This window comes from Halichoeres trimaculatus, unplaced genomic scaffold (assembly GCF_033239565.1).
Source record: "Halichoeres trimaculatus isolate MK-OKI-2021-1 unplaced genomic scaffold, fHalTri1.1 fHalTri1_scaffold_20, whole genome shotgun sequence".
NCBI classification, from domain to species: Eukaryota; Metazoa; Chordata; class Actinopteri; order Labriformes; family Labridae; genus Halichoeres; species Halichoeres trimaculatus.
In genome coordinates, this window is record NW_027437198.1 from 21,534,846 (window position 1) to 21,555,416 (window position 20,571).

General features: G+C 41.4%; 1 protein-coding gene across 1 annotated transcript in view; it reads left to right on the top strand.

The window, feature by feature from the left end:
• The first annotated feature begins 949 nt into the window (after positions 1 to 949).
• Positions 950 to 20,571, top strand: part of doc2a (double C2-like domains, alpha) — a 45,458-nt gene continuing 25,836 nt past the window's right edge. Inside the window, exons 1-3 of the mRNA XM_074695880.1 lie at positions 950 to 1,091; positions 13,080 to 13,394; positions 17,178 to 17,257. Of these exons, the coding sequence (XP_074551981.1) occupies positions 13,085 to 13,394; positions 17,178 to 17,257 (390 nt within the window). The 5' untranslated portion in view covers positions 950 to 1,091; positions 13,080 to 13,084. The remainder of the gene's footprint in view (positions 1,092 to 13,079; positions 13,395 to 17,177; positions 17,258 to 20,571) is intronic.

Below are 20,571 nucleotides of genomic sequence, written 5' to 3' on the forward strand. Positions count from 1 at the left end.
CAACCTGCTCTCTTTAAATTCACAGAAACCAATTCCCAAAGCCTCACAGCCGAGCTGGATTTATAAATCAAGGCGATAGTTGTTTTTCTGGCCCATCACAGTGACTGGTTTACCTGGAATAAACACCGTTTCCTCACAGCAGCAGAGATGGGGAGAGGCTTTGCTTTGGTCAAACTCCGCTGTGAGCCTGTGAAACTGGAAAAGGAAGAAATTGTACCATCTAGGTTTTACAACACAAGCCCCTGCAGCCTTATCAGCAGCAGCAGTGGATGTTTTTATTTCCTCCGAAGCGGCCTGCGGGCTTTTATCCGGCGTTACACCTCCACAGAGGAGAGGTATCGATGAGAAATGAAAGAAATCATCTCAGGGTTTCCGAAACCATTCTGCATGCATGGGTGGGCTAGGAGAGAGTGTGTGGGAGGATGAGATGAAGAGAGGCAGAGGAAGAGGAGGAGGAGGAGGATGGAGGGTTATTTTAACAAGGAGTTCCTTCACCCCTGGGACGCTGACCACGGGAGGAGAAGAGGGGGAGGATGAGGGAGAAACGAGGGGGAGAGAGCACCAGTGGGGGTCTAGATCCTTTCCACCCTTTCCTGGGGGGGAGGAGTTTCTATCTATGTGAAGCTGTATGTGTGTGTGATGCACATATGTATCATTAGGCGTCATTAAGCACAAATTATAGAGAGATTAAAACAGAGACGGATGCTGCTGCTGGCACGTTCAGTTAGACCGGTCCCCCCTACAATCTGCAGGGTTCAGAGGGAGAGAAAGGGGGGAGGCAGGGGGGAGTTAATCTAATACATGTGTAGTGTGATTAAAGAAAGAGCTTCATCGCTGTTGACAGTTGAGATAAATGTGAAGCTCTGCACAGAGGATATTAAACAGAATCTGAGCATCATGAGGAAGACGAAGAGTTAAAAGTCCAAATCTATTACAAGGAGAGCTCTCTCTCTCTCTCTCTCTCTCTCTTTCTTTCTCCCTCTCTCTCTCTCGACCACTCACTGCCTCTCTCACCACCTGTTAGTGCGGACCCCTCGTGCACTGACACACACTTGTTTGTGTAGGAATCTTATGCACTCTCACAATCAAAGGTAGGACCTGCGTGTGTTTTTAATCTTCCTGTTTTTGATGAAGTCTGTTTTTGCTTTTATCCTTTCTTTTATTTTCCTTTTTCCTTTTTTAGGTTCAGTCTCTCTGTTGTTTTCTGTTTCTCTCTTTTCTGTTGGCTGCTGTGTGTGAGCATCAGCTGTGGACAAATGCCGTCTATTGCTCAGTTTAATTAGCATGTTTTGCTGAATTTTCAGGATGTTTTTGATGAAGGTTTGATTTCAGGTCTATGACAGTTTGGATGCTTTATGAAACATTCACATTTCAGATCTGACTGTTGATTTAAAACAAAGTTTAAACAAACTTAGACTTCCTTTATTGTCTTTGCACAAATTACACAGCAGTGCATTTGAAATGAAATGCTGTTGCATGGCTTTCCTGAGTGTTGTAAGACAAATTATACAATGAGGACAGTAAAGAAAATCATAAAATGAAATGAGATGAAAACAAAGAGCTATGAATACAAATACTCCTGATCCTCCTGAGACTGTCATATTTTTAATTATCTTTTTTGAATAGTCCAAAAATAAGTGTCACATATTTACAACTTTAACCTCGTCATCTTTTGACAATGACACCATCACTTTCAAATGACTGTGACGGTAAAGTCCTCTAAGTTGACTTAACATTATAACACTTTTTATACTTAATTTGTATAACACTTTTCACTACAGATAACAAAGTGCCTCACAATGTACAGTGAAAGCAGGTAAAAATGAACAACAAGCAGTTAAACAGATTAAAACAAATAAGACAAGCAGCCAAGCAATAAAATAAATCAATAGGAGCAGAAACAATAAAATCCAGATAAAATGAGATAAAAATAAGATCATAAAAGAAAGAAACCGGAATAAAAGCTTTTCTGTAAAAACAAGTTAAAAGTTACAATAAGCTCCTCTTAAGACCCAGTGTCCACATATTTGGACATAACATTTCTGCCTCTCAGACCCATGAAAAACTGACTCTGACCCAGACTCACATCATCTTTTTGGTGAAATCACACTACTACACCCATTAAAGTGAAAAGAAAAAAATGTACTTAAGAATAATAACACTACTAACGAACAACTAATAGAGAACCCACAACATACAAATAATCAAACTTCCTTTACAAAGACCAATTTTGCTGCGTTTCCACTGACTTATCCCGGGACAGATCCCCAAAAACCGAGATAATCAGGCCTACTTTTTTGGGACCCTTCCATACGGGTGCCAGACTGAACCGATCCGCTCTCAGAAGGTGGAGCTGAAACACTGCAGACCATTGATTGTTCGAAAGAATCATCACTTACTGTGCGACAGCGGCTGCATTTCTCCTGGCGGCACACAGATTTCCCTGAAACAAAGCTTGATTGTTCTTTGTATCAAAGAGCTACATACCAATCACAGAGAGGATGAAATGCTGCATGTCTTCCATCTATGCTCTTTGTTTACTGTGTCGCGTTTTTCCCGGCTCAAGTTTAGTGATTATACTTATCAGGTCTTTCTTATCCCAAATAGCAAAGTGAATTAAAAATTACACGCCAGACAAAAGCTCAGGTTCTAAGAGGTTGTTATTATCATATGTAGACCAATCTTTCAGTCTCATTATTCAAATTTTGGTATTGTTTGCTCGGCATAAGTTAGGAAGACAACACGGGACCACAGATTGTAATTTTAGGATGAAAAGTCGATTTAAAATGTATTCTATAGTCCTTGTTTAAGGCTCGTAACAACTCAATGACACCGTGTGATCTATGAGTTTGCGATCAGATGCTAGCTTCTCAGTAATTTTCATACAGCTGTTGATCTGCGTTTGTCGACCTTTGGCTAAGACTTCTCTTCCCGTGTGGTGTCTCTGTCTGCAAAGTGAAAGCTGTAATGCTTCAGGCTTAAACTCCTTAAAATGGTTCCTGCTCATCTTTCTCAGGTGGGTCTCAGTTTCACTGTAAACAGCCAGTCTCACAGAGGCTTGTGAAGTGTTCAGTTTGCTAATGTTATATATAACTCCAACACACTGACAGAGCATAAAGTTAATCTTCATGAGGGGAATAATGTTTAATGGACAGAGGTCAGCTTGATTGCTTCAGACGCTTTCCAGAAAGTTGTAAATCTGATTCATCACCGGCTTTCTAACATTGTCGAGCAGTGAACTGAAGTGAGTTTTTTGATCTTCAACAGATTATCGGCTGTGCTTTGGAGAAGGTGTGTGTTTATAGACAAAGAAACCCTCTTCTGATGGTGTGTGCTTTATCAGTTTCTGCTTCCAGCATATTTTTCCAGCATACAGCACAGCCTGCTCTCCTCTGATTGGTCAAAGCTACTCAGACTTTAAATACACTATAAACCACAGGTTTTCAACAGGGGTCTGCAGCCTCTAGGTAGTCCGTTTCTACTTACATGTTACTCTTTTTGTCTAAAATAAACACACTCTTTGAAGCAGCAGCTTCCAGCAGCTCTGGAAGCTTCGTTATTAGCTAATGATGATAATAACCCATACTTCATTCAGCTTCTCTGTTGCAGAGATGAAATAATCAGTCATGTCTTCAGTGCTTACACTCTGACCTCAAACCAAGCCCCAAGGATTCAGGTTAATTTTCTCTTTAACTTGCATCACTAGATATGAAAATATGAGTGCTATCAAAGCATAAAGAGCGCTTGTGTTTGTGCTCTGTGTGAGTTTGGTGCTTGGTTATTGAAGCCATAACTCTGCAGAAGATTCTTGCACCTACCGCCTCTCTCCAGGAAATGCTTTTGACACCTCTTCACTTTTTCTCTGCGAATGCTCCTCCTTCAAACAGCCAGTACCATCAGGTCTGTGTCAGTGCAGAGGCAGTATTGATTTACATGCAGCTGTTGGTGGGTATGAATTATAATGCGCTGCTTCAGAGACTGGAGGATGTTGAATCCCAGAGACTCCCAGAAACTGTTGGCAGGAGGAGTGAATTCATTAAATTATGGTTTCATATCTGCAGCAGATGTAGACCATGAGACAAGACGGAGAAGTTAGAGTGAAACAGTAATGCAGCGATGGTCGCTCTCTTGGGTTAAAAACATCTCGTAATAATCTGCTCTGGTTTGAACACCTCTGCCCAGTGCATGCTGGGAGAAGCGCCAGATCCCGCTCATGTCACAGCGCTAAAAGGGAGCAGGGAGAGGATTGGCTCCAGAACGGGTCCGAGTGTGCAGAGTTCATCCAGGCTGTAGTCCAGTCCCAACTATATGCAAATGAGATGATGGAGCTGCATATGTATGATGTGTTTCCGTGTGGCTGCGTGAAGTCCACGCCAAGCTGAGCATCATCTACATTGATGCTTCACTGTAAACCCTCCCAATGGCATAAATGCATTTTCAGTGGAAACCTCCTCAAACTGCTTTTTTCAGGAAGCAAGAAAACTGTCGCTGATGGAGATAAACAAATGAAGCATCACAGGTTGAAGGTGCAGTAAGAGGAACAGAAATGCGGATAACTTGCAGAAATAGATGGAGGAAATCAGGGGGTGTAATGTATTTGCTGATGAAGTGTTACTGAGGAGATCCCTGAGGGGAAACTAATGGCCCGTTTCCACTTGTACGCCTTGGCCCTACTCTACTCAGCTCTACTCGATTTGCAGCGCGTTCCCACTAGCCTGGTATCTCCTAAAACAAGCCCGTTTTAGTACCTACTCCGCTCTGGTTCCAAGCGAGCTGAGTCGATACTAAAAGATGATGTCGACGGCTGCCGGCTACTGATTGGTCTGATATCGTCATTGATGAGTCATGTGCGCGATGCCCAAAACAAGACGGGACATAAGAGGACAAGAGCCACCCGGCATTTTTAAATAACTTAAATAACAAGAATGGTGTGCTGACAAGTTTCTCCGTCCAGACCTTTTTGGGTTTGGTGGCCGAGGACAGGATCCAAAGGGAGCTGGACGGAGCCACAGGGAATTAAAAAGTCTAACACGAAGTCTCAAGGCTAATGGAGGAGCATGGCTATCTCTGGACCTCCCAACAGTCCCGGGAGAAATTGAAAAAACTCAAAGGGCTCATTAGGGCTTTTAAGGACCACAAATGCCGGAGTGGGTCGAATAGCCGAAAATGGAGGTGGTTCGACCAAATGGGCGCTATTTACGGTCTCAGACTGGCCATCAACAGGAAAGAGAGCGGCTTCGACTCGGCCACAGCACTGCTGGAGAGAGTGGTCAACGATGGCAAGTTGTGTCTCAACTCCGTCGTGTGCTTGATAGCATTGTTAAACGATAGTTTTTGTTCAACAAAGGAATATGTATTGTACTTCAAATTAATTAATTAAAATAATTTTAAAGTAACGCCAACCCCGTACTTTTCAATGGTATTTTTTCTGGCTGCCAGCCGCCTGTTTGCGATTGTTGTGCCGCGCTCAAAATGACGTGGGCGTGGTGTCGTTTAGCTATTTTGTGGCGACCCCGCCCTCCGGTGGTCAAAGAACCGGGCTAGTGGAAACACGCTGCCAATCAAGTAGAGTAGAGTCAGACCGAGTAGGGTAGGGCCAAGGCGTGATAGTGGAAAAGGGCCATAAGACTCTGGATCAGGGTTCTGCAACCTTTACTTTCAAAAGAGCCGTTTTGCCTCAGCTCACCTGGATGAAAGTCATTCCGGAGCCACAAAATCTACTTTATCTTCACATTAAGACAAAAAAGTTTATAATCTGTTAAATAATTATATAAGTTTTTGTGTTAATAAAATTGTAAATGTAATTTATTTATTTATTTATTTTTTTAATAAATTTGCAAATTTAAGGAAAAAAAGAAATTTGTAATGTGAAAGATTTAATAAATATGCAAAATTTATTTAAAAAAAATCAATAAATAAACAATTAGAAAAAAATCAAATGAAATGAAAATTAAAATGTGCAAAAATTTGCATTTAAAATTTTTTTGCTGAAATGTCTAATTTGCAAAAAAAACCCTGAATAATGCTATTTTAAAATTTTGCTTGGTTTTGAAAAAATGTAAAACTTTCTAAAATTGCAGAAAATTGTATTTACATTCAAAAAATCAAAAAATTTGTTAAATCTAAAAGAAAAAAAAGGGGAATTCTTTCTCTTAGTCTGCAAAAATCCCAAAAAATTGAAATAAAAAATAAAATTAAAAAACCTCAAAAAAATGAAGAAAAACACACACAAAAAAATTATAAGCTTTATTCCAAGAGGGGATGCATTTTTAGTACAAAATATTAAATCATGATTTTACTTAATGTCCGTGTTGTTTTCATAAATATCCTCTGTAAGAAAAATTTCAAAAACCCTGTACTTTAATAATATTTCAAAGCTACAAGGAGCCACTGCAAAGGAGTTAAAGAGCCGCATGAGGCTCCAGAGCCACAGGTTGCAGACCTCTGCTCTGGATTGCAGAGATGCTGGTTTGGAGCCTGATACACTTCAGTGTATGAATGTGAATTAGAGAACATGTAAAAATGCTTTGAGTGGTCAGGAAGACTGGAAAGGTTTGGATAAACAGCAGTTTTCTCTATGCAGAAGCTGCTTCGGCTCAAGATACTGCTCCAGCTTAAAGAGAGTCCACCTGTTGGACTGACGCTGGGTTTCTTCGCCTCCTGTAAACACGCCGCATGTGTGGTGTGATGATTTGGTCACATCATTGCTCTGCACATTATTACAAGACCACAGTTCGATCTGTCATCATCGATCCTCATGTGTTTGGGTCTGAAATCTGAACATCTGTTAGTATGAGGAACACAAAGTCTGTCTGCTGTGTCTCATCTGTGTGTGTGTGTGTGTGTGTCTGACAGTTTGCTCTCAGGAGACTCTGTTTTTCATCAGGACAAAATTACTGCGAAATGATTTCAATCTAAACCCCAATTATACTTTGATCATGGCTGATTTTTACCAATAGCAGTCAACACAAGTATCACCGGAAAGAAATCAAACCTTGATTGGTCAGACTGGACTCTGAATAAAGTGTTTGTTAGTAAGGGAATGAAACTACTGACACGACACATGAGGCTTAAAAAAAGGTAAATATCTGCTGCTGTAATGCTAACAGTCAGTGTTCAACGTGACAAATGGATAAACAGCACAAAAACAAACCGCACAGAGGAAATGAAAGAGGGATAAAAAACAGAAAACCTGCAGGAGTGACAGGAGACACAGCCCAACAGAAGGAGGCGGGTGTGGGAGGAGGGTGAGGGGGGAGGATGAGGGCGTAGGGGAAGCATTTCATGTGTCTTCATTATCATAGTCCGCTTTGCTTTTCTCTCAGCCTCAGCTGCTGGATCTCGCCCCTGATCCCACTGTGAGTGGAAACCCACCAGATTTCACTTTCATGTGGGAGAGTGTTTCTGCTGATAAATGCTGCCTCCACCTTAATTAAACATGACTCCAGCAGATCAGCAGCCAACCCAAACACCCACTAAATGCACATACAACGAATAATAAAAACAATATGTCAAACTGCGACTTTTCTCTGAGATTATACATATTTACACATAATCAGAAGCTACTTGGCATTTCCCTTTAATGACTGAGTGTCTCTTCACTGTAACCCAGAAAAATCCAGGGAAAACAAACATAATAGAGCTGCTAATTTGAAATGAACAGTTTGACTCGTCACTTTACAACCGGAGCCCTGAGTGAATGAAAGCTTTATTGAACCACTCTTGAGACTTTGTGTTACAGGAGGCTGTGAGAGCAGAGTGAGTGTATGAATTCATGTCAGCACAGCAGTCAGAAAAAAACTGAGCAAGCCAACCTGAGGTGCTTTTCAGCAGCAGGAGCTATACGGTCTCACTGTAGTTCCCAACGTTTATATAAATTCATTGTTTAATTCTGGAGCTGCTCACAGGCCTCTCTGTGGGATACTCTGTGAAGATCTGAGAGCTAACTTCATCCTGGAGCATCGCTGCATGAACCAGCTCCTCTTCCCATGATGAGAAGTGAATAAAACACCTCTGAGGGGAGAATCAGCCATGCACAGCAAATGAGAGCCATAAACCCAGCACTATGACTCCTTCGACTCTGTATGGACTTATAATACACATTGTAGGACTTGCTGCATCTTAAAACACTTCTCTGGATCTTAGAAGTCACACCAATAAAGCTTCTGTTCGATGGACCCCCTTTCGCGCTCCACACCAGTTATTTTAGATATAAGACTAAGCCTGAGCCTGCAGGCATTTTAAACAGGGAACATTTACTCTCTAAGGATTTCTTTTTCATTCACACACTCTGTGAAGTTCATCCACCCACTATCAGATCCTCCCGCTGCTTTAAAAACCTTCACCTCCCTAAATATTTGATTGGAGAACACGAGGATGTCTGTTGGTCTCTTGGTTAGATATTAGGCTGTGTGGTTTTCTGATATTATTTTTTCTGTTTTGTCATTTATTACCCATGTTTGAGTGAAAACACTAACAACAGCTGGGTTATTTCACTGACTCACATGCTGGTTTATGAAATGTTTTACTCATCATGGGTCATTTATCTTAATTCTGTGCAACTCAAGCGCTGAGTTAAAATCCATCAACCCAACATAACACTGGTTGACTCAGCACCTGGTTTGTTTGTGATTGGAAAGTCACGTCATAATGTCGACAGTAAGGGGAAACATCATTTTTATGATGGTTTAGAAAAAACAATATGTTTGAAAAAAGATTAACTTTGTTTTATGCATTTTTCATGAAGATTTTGCGCACTGACAGCCAGTCCATGCAACACAACACAGACAACCTGTCCATGCCGTGGCACACAGACTTTCTCATAGAATAGAAAATGCTTTTATTTATCCCTGTGGGGGAATTCAGGAAGAGTCACAGCAGCAATCAAGGAAACTAAAGTACGAAAGAGTAAAGAAAGTGTAAAAAGGTCCATAAGAAAATAGATGATGACAGCTTGGCCAGCCTCCACCTCCAGGGTCCAGGACTGAGCGTCTTCAGCAGTCTGTTCAGTCTTTGTTTCCTCATGTGTAGCAAAGCCAGTCTGCACTCCCCACACAACATTGCAGTGTACAGCAGGGTCTTATATCCATCGCATATCCATTACAGGCTGGTTTTGCTACTCATGATAAGGTCTGTGTTCCATGGCATGGACAGGTTGTCTGTGTCCTGTTGCATGGCCTGGCTGTTGGTGCTCAATAGCTTTATGGAAAAATGTATAAAACAAAGTTAATCTTTTTTAAGACATATATTGGTTAATTCAACCAAGCATTTAGATAAACTATTAAACAATTATATGTAGGTGAAACAACCCAGAATTGTAACCAATAGAACCCAGAATCTGGGTAGAATATTTATCTCATCTGTTGGGTTAAAATGGGCCGACCCATCCTGCTGGGTCAAATTAACTGGGTTGATGCTATAATGATCCCTCGGTTGGGTTATAAAACAACCCAGATGGTGTTATTTGTAACCCAACAGTTTTTTATTTGAAGTGTTTCCTGTTTTATTTTATTGTTCTCACTCCCTGTGTGTCTGTTTCCCGCCCTGTGAATGAAAGAGTTAGTCCCACCTGTGTCTGAACACCCCTCAGTGTGTAGTCTTTTCTATTTTGGGTTTTGTTGGAGTAAGTGTTTGTTTCAAAATGATCACAGCAGCTCTTTTATTTTCAGAAAGTTTTAAGCTGATTGGAGTTTTTTCCTAGTGATAAATAAGGCTGGAAGTTGTCTTCAACAAGGCAAAAGAATAATCCTTTCTGACTTGTTTCTTTGCTCCAATTGGCTTCTACAAAGATTTAGTTTGTCTATGAGGTCCCAGAAGTAATTTGTAAGCGTGAATTAACCAGGGAGCCAGTTCAGCTTTTTCAGTTTGAATACTTTAAATCATCTGATTGTGTTTGTAAAAGTTACGAGGAAAACCAGAAAGACTGTGAGGTTGTGTAATTGTTTTGGTGTTTCTAGATGCTTTATTAGTTTTTGCGCCAAAGATGTGATTAATTCATAACAAGCAAAATAAGTAGATGAATCCACAGTGAAAGAGAATGATTATAATTCAGTTTTTTATCAGAAGTTTATTAAAAAGTAGAACATTTTTTATAGCAGGTCTTTGTTCTCTGCTCTCATTTATCAAACATGCATGCAACCCAAAAATGAATACGCTTATATCTACGCTCAGATCCTACGCCAGCTCTATGTTTGTGTATGCAATTTTTATGTCAACACACAAGAAATGTTACTGTAGACAAGAAAGATGTGTAGATTAAACGTTTAAAACTCTTTCGTCACATCCGTTCCGCTGACGGCTGCAGTGTTTTTCTTGCAGACATATTTTTCCAACTCTATTTAACGCCACTTTTCCGGCTGCTAAACAACACAGCGTCATTTCTCTCTACCTTTGTTGCTATTGATCTCCAGCTTAGAGAAGTTTCCCTTTTTTCCGTAACGCGTCCCTCCATGTCGTAATTGTTTTTCGCCGCCACATTTATCAACACCTGATCAGGCGTATGCTGTGATTGGCCCTGATAAACACCTTTCATAAATCACACATGAACGTTGCCATGAGCTTGCTTTTAAGCCCAAATCTGCGCCAATTCCCACACAAGATAAAGAAGTAAACGCCAGTGTGTGGATTAATGTCACCCAGGACTCGGAGACCTTCACAGCTACGCTCAGAGATGGATGGCTTCAGTTTAACAGAGCGGACGATAAAGTGCTCGTCTCCCATGGGGCGGGGGTGTTTGCTCTGAGTGATGCATTAGAGGAAATAAAGCTTTAGACTTCTGACTGTCGAGGAGCTCATCATCTCAAAGCATCTTCTTTTATTCCTTCTTATCTGTTTCTGCAGGAACGAGGAGCTACAGGGTTTGTTTGTTTAGCTCCACCCGGGTGTCAATCAGATAAATGCATCCACACAAACAGTTTGTGGTGAGGACTGAGTCTTACAGATACAGCTTGTGAATTTTAAACTCAGATCAGAGTGTTCATCACCGTACAACGAAAATGAAACTAAGGGGGGGGTCTGTGTGTGACTGATTAACAGTGAAACTGAGACTCACTCATCATGATGACTGATCAAAGCAGCACCCAGTGAAGCAGACGGTTGATGGTATTGTCGCTGAGGCCGTTCAGCTCATCCTGGATGTCGTATGTGTGTGTGTAATATAAACCTCATCAGGGAGTTGTCTTTGCACCCTGAGGTGCTTCTGGTCCTGTATACAGCCTCTATATCTTTTCTTTTACTTCTGCACATCGTTCCTGTTCCAGCTCGCTGTCAGTCAAAGTGCTTGCTCTTAAATTCGAACACGATCCCTGCGCACGCTGCCTCTCTTTCACTCACTTTCAATTTGGTTCCTCTTTTTATGTGTCAGAGCCTCACAAACACGCTCTCCTCATTAAACACCTGCTGCCAGGCCGCGCAGGCTGCTGCTGGGGATAAATTGTGTCAGAGCGGCTTTAAAAAAGTGAAAATAAGCGTCGCTGTGTGCTCCCATTAACATCGGGAACCTGATGGTCGAGTCGCTGCTGCTCAGATTTTTTCTTAATGACTCCCAACTGTTGCAGTGAGGTGAAAAAACAGCAATGTGAGCTTTTATCTGTTTGCCACTTACGCTCAAAGGGTCATAGAGATGTTTTATGCTTTTATTGGTTATTACGAACGTGTTCAGAGCCAGATCAACAGTTAGGAAGCCCCGAGTGGATCACAGTTATTTCTTCTCCCTCTGTGACAAAAAGCTGCAGCACAGTCAAAGCATCACAATAAGAAAACACCACTCCCCAAAGCCGTCCTCTCTGTCCGGCATCATTTCCTCCTGTTTGTGATGTGAAACTACAGGACGCAGGTTTTTAAGATAGGGTCTGCAGGAATTTATGTTACTTGTTAGGAACATAGACTGTATATAGTGTGGACAGTGTGGCTCTGTCATTTACCATTGTACAGTTTTGAAGCCACAATATCCCCGTCACAGGCGCAGCCATTGGCAGCAGTTGTGCAGCCAGAGTCTGCGCAGTAGAGACTGTGAGGGATTCTGGGAGAATCTGAGTGGAGCCAGGTGACAAAAATAATATATTTTTTTTCTTTTGAGAGTCTAATCACTTCTTGGCTCTTGCTACCGGCATATTTTACTATCCCTGAAAAAAAAAATGAGAACAGCAGCTGTTAGTCATTGTTAAACATAACTTAAAACCTCATTTTTAACCTCTTATAACTAATGTTAACGAAACTTTTACAAAAAAAAAGAGAATTTCAATACAAAGCAGCCCAATAATATCTTCAAATCACCACAACATTTGGACATGAGAAACATTTCTTTGGGCTGTATTAATTTTTCAAAGTTTGACCAAAGCCCATCTGGAATGACTGGAGAGACAGATTTTTTTGACCCATACTGCAGCCAGCCACCAGGGGGAGCATTTTCTGTGGCGACCTCACTTTGCACCAAGCAGGGTGTCCATTTTCTTTACAGTCTATGGTTAGGAGACACAAATTCAAAATGGGCTCCTTCTCCTGGGCTCAGTGCCAGCAGCAGCACACACCTACTGCCTCAGAAAGCAAGTGAAAGTCCAGCTAAGCTTCACTCTTGTTTATTAAATAGCTTAATCTGTTTGGCGTTTTGGTTCACTTTGGTTGTTTTTCTTGCTCCATGCTAATCAACACCCAAAGTCACTTTGGCACTGGGCATGCTGTGATTGGCCAATGTAAACATGCTTACGCTCCACCTAGAAATGTCCCAAAAGAACCAGAACATCAACATACAGGCAGAGGAGAGGGTGTGAGGCAGAAGCAGACACTAACACACATGTATAGAGGCCCACAGCAGACGATTAAGCAGGACTATTCCTGTAAAAGTTGCCTTTTTTTTTGTTAATTTTGTTGTTTTTTAGGAAAATCCTGTAGACTCTACCTTTAAGGGACGGTATGATTCTTTTTAAAAGACTTTATTTGTTGAGTGCTTTTAAGATTTCAGGAAGAGCAAACAGGCTAAGCATGCTTCTTCGAGTGGGCCAATCTCAGAGCTAGATGGCTTCTTGTGACTTCTTAAAGCCGTGACTTCCTGTTTCCTTGAACTCATGTCTTCTTTCTTTCAGACTCTATGACGGTGCAGAGAGGAAAGAAGCTCAGCATCTCCATCCAGGAACACATGGCCATTGACGTCTGCCCCGGCCCCATCAGACCCATCCGAACCATCTCCGCCTACTTCCCCCGTCGGTCCCCCACCTCCCCGAACCCCGCCACCTCCCCTCTGGCCCTCAGCCCTGGCTCTGTGGCCTCAGGGATGGGCGGGGCTAATCTCTTGTCTCCCGTGCTGCCCCATGGGCGGCCAGGAGGGGCCCCGTCTCTGTCCCTGACGAGCAGCGTGGACACGTCGGTGGAGATGAACAGCTCCGACAGTGACGACTGCAGTGAGCCTCGCTGTTGGCATGTGTCTGTGTGTCTGTGTGTCTCTGTCTATCTCCTGAAACATGCACTAAAACACGCTGTGGCTGATCACGACTGTTGGCATGACTCAGCATGATTTAGACAAAGTGTCAGACAGTGAGAAAGATGAAGGATGGTCTTTTTTCACAAGTGTTTATGTGGTTCCTGGTGCGTCTGCAGACAGCCTAGTGGACACTCTCTGAACTGCACCTTTCAGGTCTCCCTTTCATCGTCTCAGACCAGAACGTGCCGCTTGAAGCCACTGCCGCAGGTTTTGTTCTTCTGTCCATGTAGGCGGTTTTTCCTTCATGCAGTCTGTATTTCTTACATCTCATCTTTAAGATCAGAGTAAGAGCAGAGAGTTAGAGGAATAATGATGGTTTTCCCACCACAAGAGAGGAGGAGATCACCCTCTTCATGCTCTGTATCATCGCCTCACGCGGGGGGGAATAAATTGTGATAAATGACTGTGCGCTGCGCTCAGAGCTGCTCTGACTCTGACAGGTTTTTGAGCCTCTCTGATTCAGATCTGCACCACAGAAAAGACTAATGAGAGGTTTTTTATTTCCTCATTCACATGGATCTGTTCTCTCTGCTTGATAAATCTATTTGTTTTTCTAATAAGTCTCAGAGGAGGAGTGAAGTCTAAGCTGAAACTTCAGGCTTTGATCCAACATGAAAAGGTTGTTTTAATGACATAAATCATTCTGGCCTCCTCCTTTGTGTTCTAATGATCCCTGCTCAGCTTTCATCCACAGGCTCACATTTTATTACTGCAGAGATTTCTTCACCGTGCATCTTTTGATGCAGGATCTTTTCACTGCGGTGTTGCTGCAGACACTTGTTTCTGCCCTGGGCTGCTGGGAGTCTGTGGAGGAGGAGGAATTAGAAGCATAAGCATCTAAATTTGAAAGACTGCATAAAATATGTGAGCGAAACGAGCACAGAGAGTGATTTTATTTCCTTTCAGAGCAGCGCTTTGGTGGAGTCAGCAGAGAACAGGTATTTGTCTTTAACTTCAGCCCTGAGACACTTTGTTTATCTCCACAAACTGGGTACAAGAAAACATCCTGAATTTATGATCACCTTCAAAGAGCGCCGCCGTCGCTGCTGTCGGTAACAGATGAGAGTTTTATAACCCAAAGACCTAGACCTGAGCGATGTTTTCTTGGAGAGTGGGTGTTCTCTTCATTCACACATCACTTCATCTCACTGAATTTTAAAGAAAAGGGAAAATTAATTGATCTTTGGTGACTTTAAGTGTTTAAAGTTTAACTCCAAACTAATTTAAAGTTTCTAAAAACTTTTTAATGTGAAGTTTTTTTTGTGTGGGGGTCTATTTGCACATCTATAATGAAAGCTCTGCCCATAATGAAAGTTCTGCTTTGATGCTCTGCAGCTGGAGGTTAAAGCTGGGTAACACAGAGGATGGTGTAGACGGTGAAGTCTGGATGAAGGACAAGTGATAGTCTTTTAGTTTTAAAAAGGAGGAACCGGAGACTCTGAGCAGCAGTCTCCAGTCTTGAAGTATGAAGCCAATGAGGAGGTGTTAAAACCTGCAGTTCCCTGAGTCTCCACTAGAGGCAGGTGGCTGAAACACCTGAAACCACATACACACCCATTCATACAGACGATCTTAGCAGAAGTTTTCATGTTTATTCTGATAACAGTGCTGACTGGACGTAGAAACTCCAACTTTTCACTCAGGTTTGATTCAGAGCATCATTCAGAGACTGAGTGAATCACAGGTAGAGCAGAAAACAGCAGCTCAGTCTGTTTCTTGTCTCTTTGAGGTTCAGCCATTGTTCTTCATATTTTTAGCTCTCTTTCATCAGTTTGTCTTGAATTATTTGTGCATCTTGCGAGCTGTTTTTGCATCACAACAAAGTCATTTTGAATTTTCTTTGTTGGATCTCCTTCATGATTCCTGCCGCTTCGTCTCGTTTCATGTTTTTCACAGCCGGCGTTTCATCTCTGAGGTTGTCTCTCTGAATTGTTTGATGTTATTTTCTCATTATTTTGATCTTTTGTGGTTTGTTGGTGATTCCTTTCAGCTACATTTAGCTTCTCTTTAACATTTTGTTGCATCTTATGACTTTTTTTGTGATTAGTCTCTTTAGATTTTTATCATCCCTTTACTGTTTTTGTTTGTAGATAATTGTGTTGATCTTCTTCATATAGCGTATCTTGAGGTTGTCTTGTGGTTCTCTAATTGTGGTTTTATGTTTCTTTGTTATTCATGGTTTAGGAGTAATCCAGATTGAGCCTCAGCTCTCTTCACAGTTCAACAGTTTACAGTAGCTTGTATGTGGTGTAACATAAACACCCTGTATGTCGTATAAGCTGTGATTTATTATTTACGAGCACTGATTCTTAAAATAAACCTCCTAATCCCTGGGAATCAGATGCTTTTGGCACCCTCTCCTATAAACCCTCTGCAGGAACAGCAGCATGTGCTTGACGTGTGTTTGTATGACATCCTAAGAACATGTCTGTATGCTACATGTTTGGATTTTACATGTTTGTACATAACATAGTGTCTGTAACAAATTTGTATGTTACACATGTATTTTACATGTTTTTTATCATGACATGTTTGAATGTAACACATTTGTATGTTACATATTTGAAAATGATTGTTTGTATGTTAAATGTTTGTGCATAACATGTTCATTTATGACAGATATGCATGCTCCACATGTGTATGCAACAAAATTGTATGTTACATTATTGTTTGGCATTTTTGTATGTAACATGTTTGTATGTTCATATTTGTATGTAACATTAATTTTGAAAATGTTGATATGTTACATGTTGGTATGTTACATAGTTGTAACATGTAGGATTGTATGCAAAAGGTTTTTTTTAAACATAATTTTTTACAACATGTCTCATGTAACATGTTTGTATGTTACATGTCTGTATGGCATGTTTTTGTGTTACATGTTTGTCTAATACATGATTGTATACAACATGTTTGTATGCAACATACTTGTATGTTTAAAACATGTTTGTGTGCAACATATTTGTATGTTACATGTTTGTCTATTACATGATTGTATTTAACATGTTTGTATGCAACATGTTACATGTCTGTATGACATGTGTATGTTTAATGTTTGTCTATAACATAATTGTATACAACATGTTTGTGTGTTTAAAACATGTTTGTATGCAACATATTTGTATGTTATGTGTTTGTATGGCATGTTTCTGTGTTACATGTTTGTCTATAACACGATTCTATATAACATGTTTGTATGCAACATGTTTGTTTGTTTATAACATGATGTATGCAACTTAATTGTATTCAACATAAATTATGTAACATGATTGTGTACAACATGTTTAAATTTCCATGTGTATATGTTACATGATTTCATTCAAACTTTTAGTTCCTATGTACGTTTGTGTATTACATATCTGTTTGTTACATGTTTGTATGTTTCTTGTATGTTTTTCAGTCAGTATTTATGCATGATGGAAATTGGCACAGAGGAACGTGTTCTCTCACCGCATTAAGAGGATTTCCTGTGTTGACATGTGATGTGTTGTGTTCACGTTCATGTGACAGGTGCGGCTCAGCTAAATTGGATTCCCATCTTCTGAATGCATGTTGCTTCTCACGCATGCTTCCAATTTATTCTGACAGCTTTTCCAACAATGTCAGTTTTTCTCTCTGCTGATGCGAACGTTGTAAGTCGTGTTTTTTAATGGGTTAAGATAACCGGATCTCTTTTCTCTCACTTCTCCTCTTGTTTCTTCAGCGGCTCTGGGAACGCTGGAGTTCGAGCTGAGGTACGAGCAGAGCTCCAGCGAGCTGCACTGCACCGTGCTGCGGGCAAAGGTAAAGACTGTTGGGGAACCGGAGTTATTACTGTGCCACTAAAACCAGCTCCACTGGGCTGTGTCAGGCCCTCCAGCAGGTCTATAAACTAACACTGCAGCCTGGAGAGCTTTTCAGACATCAGTTTGCTTTAATTAAAGTGTGTGAGTGAATAAAACCTCTGCTGAACAGCAATTAAAGGAGCAGTGAGCAGAGTTTAGCAGCAGTTAGCAGAACACATGTACCAGAAACAGAATAGATGAGTGCGCAAAACTCACCTGACTGTGAAGAATATTTAGTTTTAGCCTGAACACACACACATAGGGCCCAGCAGAAAGGCAGGCGCGTATAACGAGACAGATAATCTCCTGTGATTTGGAGGAGAATTCAAGGCAAGCTTTGTTATTCAAGGCTTAGAATGGGGTGTTGCAGACTTGGCCCCTCTTGGGGGGTCTGGTCTTTCTTTAGGGGTATTTGCAACTCATGGCTGCTAGCTGCTGTGAAGACCAACCAGTCTCCTCAGTTTGTCTCTTATTTATCCAGGGTACGTGTGGGTATGATGCATAAGTCTTGCTGTAGTTGTCAACAAACCAAACCATGAACACTTCAAAAATTAAACAGGCTTCCACAGATTTCCCTCCTCTCTCCTCGATCCTCTCCCCTTCCAGCAGCAAGAGTGGTGTGACAGCATCTCCCATTGTTGAATCTGTTGTTTTGACTGAGCGTTGAGGTGAAAGGAAAAGTAGAGTCAGACGTTGAAGTGTCAAAGACACCTGAGGACCTGAAAAAGGCAGAAATCTGTTGATCTGCCATCATTCTGTAGATCCAGTAGTGATTTCTGTCCATTCCCTGAGGTTCATCCTGCACTTATCTCTCTGCCCGAGTGTGAAGTGGTCGATACGAGAGACTGACTGACTCAGCAGTTCGGACTCACACACACAGGGACACTAACACCCATATCTGTTCTCTGATGATTTATACACATGTTGTTCTCTGTCCTCTGTGCGTCACTGGATTTACTGTCCTGATCACCTGTTAATCAGAGGAGCAGACTGAAAGGTGTGAGGCGCTCTGGGAATTCACAGAAACACTCACAAGCTTTCACTGATTTCCTTACATGACAGCGTCTATAAATTACCAACTCAGCTGAGAGAAGCCGAGAAGAAGCTCCAGAGTATCAGACGGAGCCGGTCAATGAATCTATATTAGACCGTTTACAACGATTTTTCAGACGTTTCCGCTGGGTATCAGCACCAGTAGACCTCCTTAATGATTGGATCACTACGTATGTTTCCTCTGCATTGGTCTGATCACAGCGCTTTGATTATTTCATCTGTTTATCTAGTTAAGTCATCAGAGCAGGCCAAAGATTAAAGCTGCAGCTGGATGGATTTTGATGCCTTTTCAATGTAAGAGCTTCAGGTGGTGAAAGTGTATCCTCCCTCTTTGCAGTTTTGCTTCAGTTTGTGACTGCAGCTTTTCAGAGATGAGACAAAGATTAATGTGTTCCGAAGTCTACACAGCTGGATTAATATGACTCTCACTTCTGTTGGATTGATATGACTCTAACTGCAGCTAGATAAATGTGATATACTGCAGCTGATTCATCAAGACTTAAACTGCAGTTGTGTTATTGTGATATACTGCAGCTGGGTTTATGTGACTCTCACTGAAGCTGGATCAAAATGAGTGTCACTGAAGTAGCAACTGCAGCTGGATTAATATAATTTACTTCTGCTGGATAAACGTTAGATTCACTGCAGCTGGATTATTGTGACTAACTGCAGCTGGATCAATGTGATTCACTGCAAATTGTTTTATGTGTCTCACTGCAGCTGGATTAATGTGAGACATTGCAGAATCATAAGTGTGACTCAAATTGCAGCTGGATAAATGTGACTCTCACTGTAGTTGGATTTATCTGATATAAGTGACATTTACTGCAGCTAGATTATTGAGACTCACTGCAGCTGGATTAATGTGACTCAAATTGCAGCTAGATTAAAGTGAGACTCACTGCAGCTGGATTCAAATCATTTACTTCTGCTGGATTAATGTGAGACTCACTGCAGCTGGATTATTGTGACTAATTGCATTAGTACTACAGTGAGAGTCACATTTATCCAAGCTGCAATTTGAGTCACACTAATGAGTGCATTGCAGACTCATTAGTGTGACTCAAATTGCATCTTGGATAAATGTGACTCTCACTGTAGTTGGATTTATATGATTTCACTGCAGCTGGATTAATTTGACTCAAATTGCAGCTGGATTAATGTGAGACTCTCTGCAGCTGGATCAATGCGACTCACTGCGAATGGGTTAATATGTTTCACTGCAGCTGGATTCATGTGAGTCACTGCAGCTGGATTAATTTGACTCAAATTGCAGCTGGATTAACGTGACTCACTGCAGCATGGTTAATGTGACTCACTGCGAATTGGTAAATGTGTCTCGCTGCAGCTGGATTAAAATGAGCCACTGCAGACTGATTGATGTGACTCAAGTTGCAGCTTGGTTACTGTGACTCTTACTGCAGCTGGACAAATGTGACTCTCACTAAAGTTGGATTAATCTGATTTCACTGCATCTGGATTAAAGTGACATTAACTGCAGCCGAATTTTGAGGTTTTATGTGACCAACTGCAGCTAGTTCAATGTAACTCTAACTGCAGCTGAATTAATATGACTCATTGCAGCTGGATTTAAGTGACACTGCAGCTAGAGCAATGTAACTTTAGCTGTAGCTGGATTAATGTAAATCGCTGCAGCTGGGTTAAAGTGACATTAACTACAGCTGGATTAATGTCAATCATTGCAGCTGGATTATTGGGACATTAACTGCAGCTGAATTATTGAGACTCACTGCAGCTGGATTATTGTGACTAATTGCAGCTGGATTAATTTGACTCACTGCAGCTGCATTATTGTGACATTAACTGCAGCTGCATTATTGTGACTCACTGCAGCTGGATTTGTATAATTTACTGCAGCTGGATTCATGTGACTCTCACTGCAGCTGGAGTATTGTAACTCTAACCGCAGCAAGATTAATGTAACTCACTGCAGCTGGGTTTATGTGACTCTAACTGCTGCTGGATCAGTGTGAGTGTCACTGCAGCAGATGTAAAGAACATTCAGACACATCATCACAGAGACATTATAGACAAGTACACGGGTGGAGATGGGGGCTGGCTTTAAATTGCTTCTCCTGGCAGATGAGGGATCATTTAGCACTCGCTATCTTTGTACCCGGCATCTGCTTTATTTGAAGACCTACTCCAGGACATGATTTCCCTGCTGGCCTCGTCTCTTTTCTGATAGAAAGGTAGTTT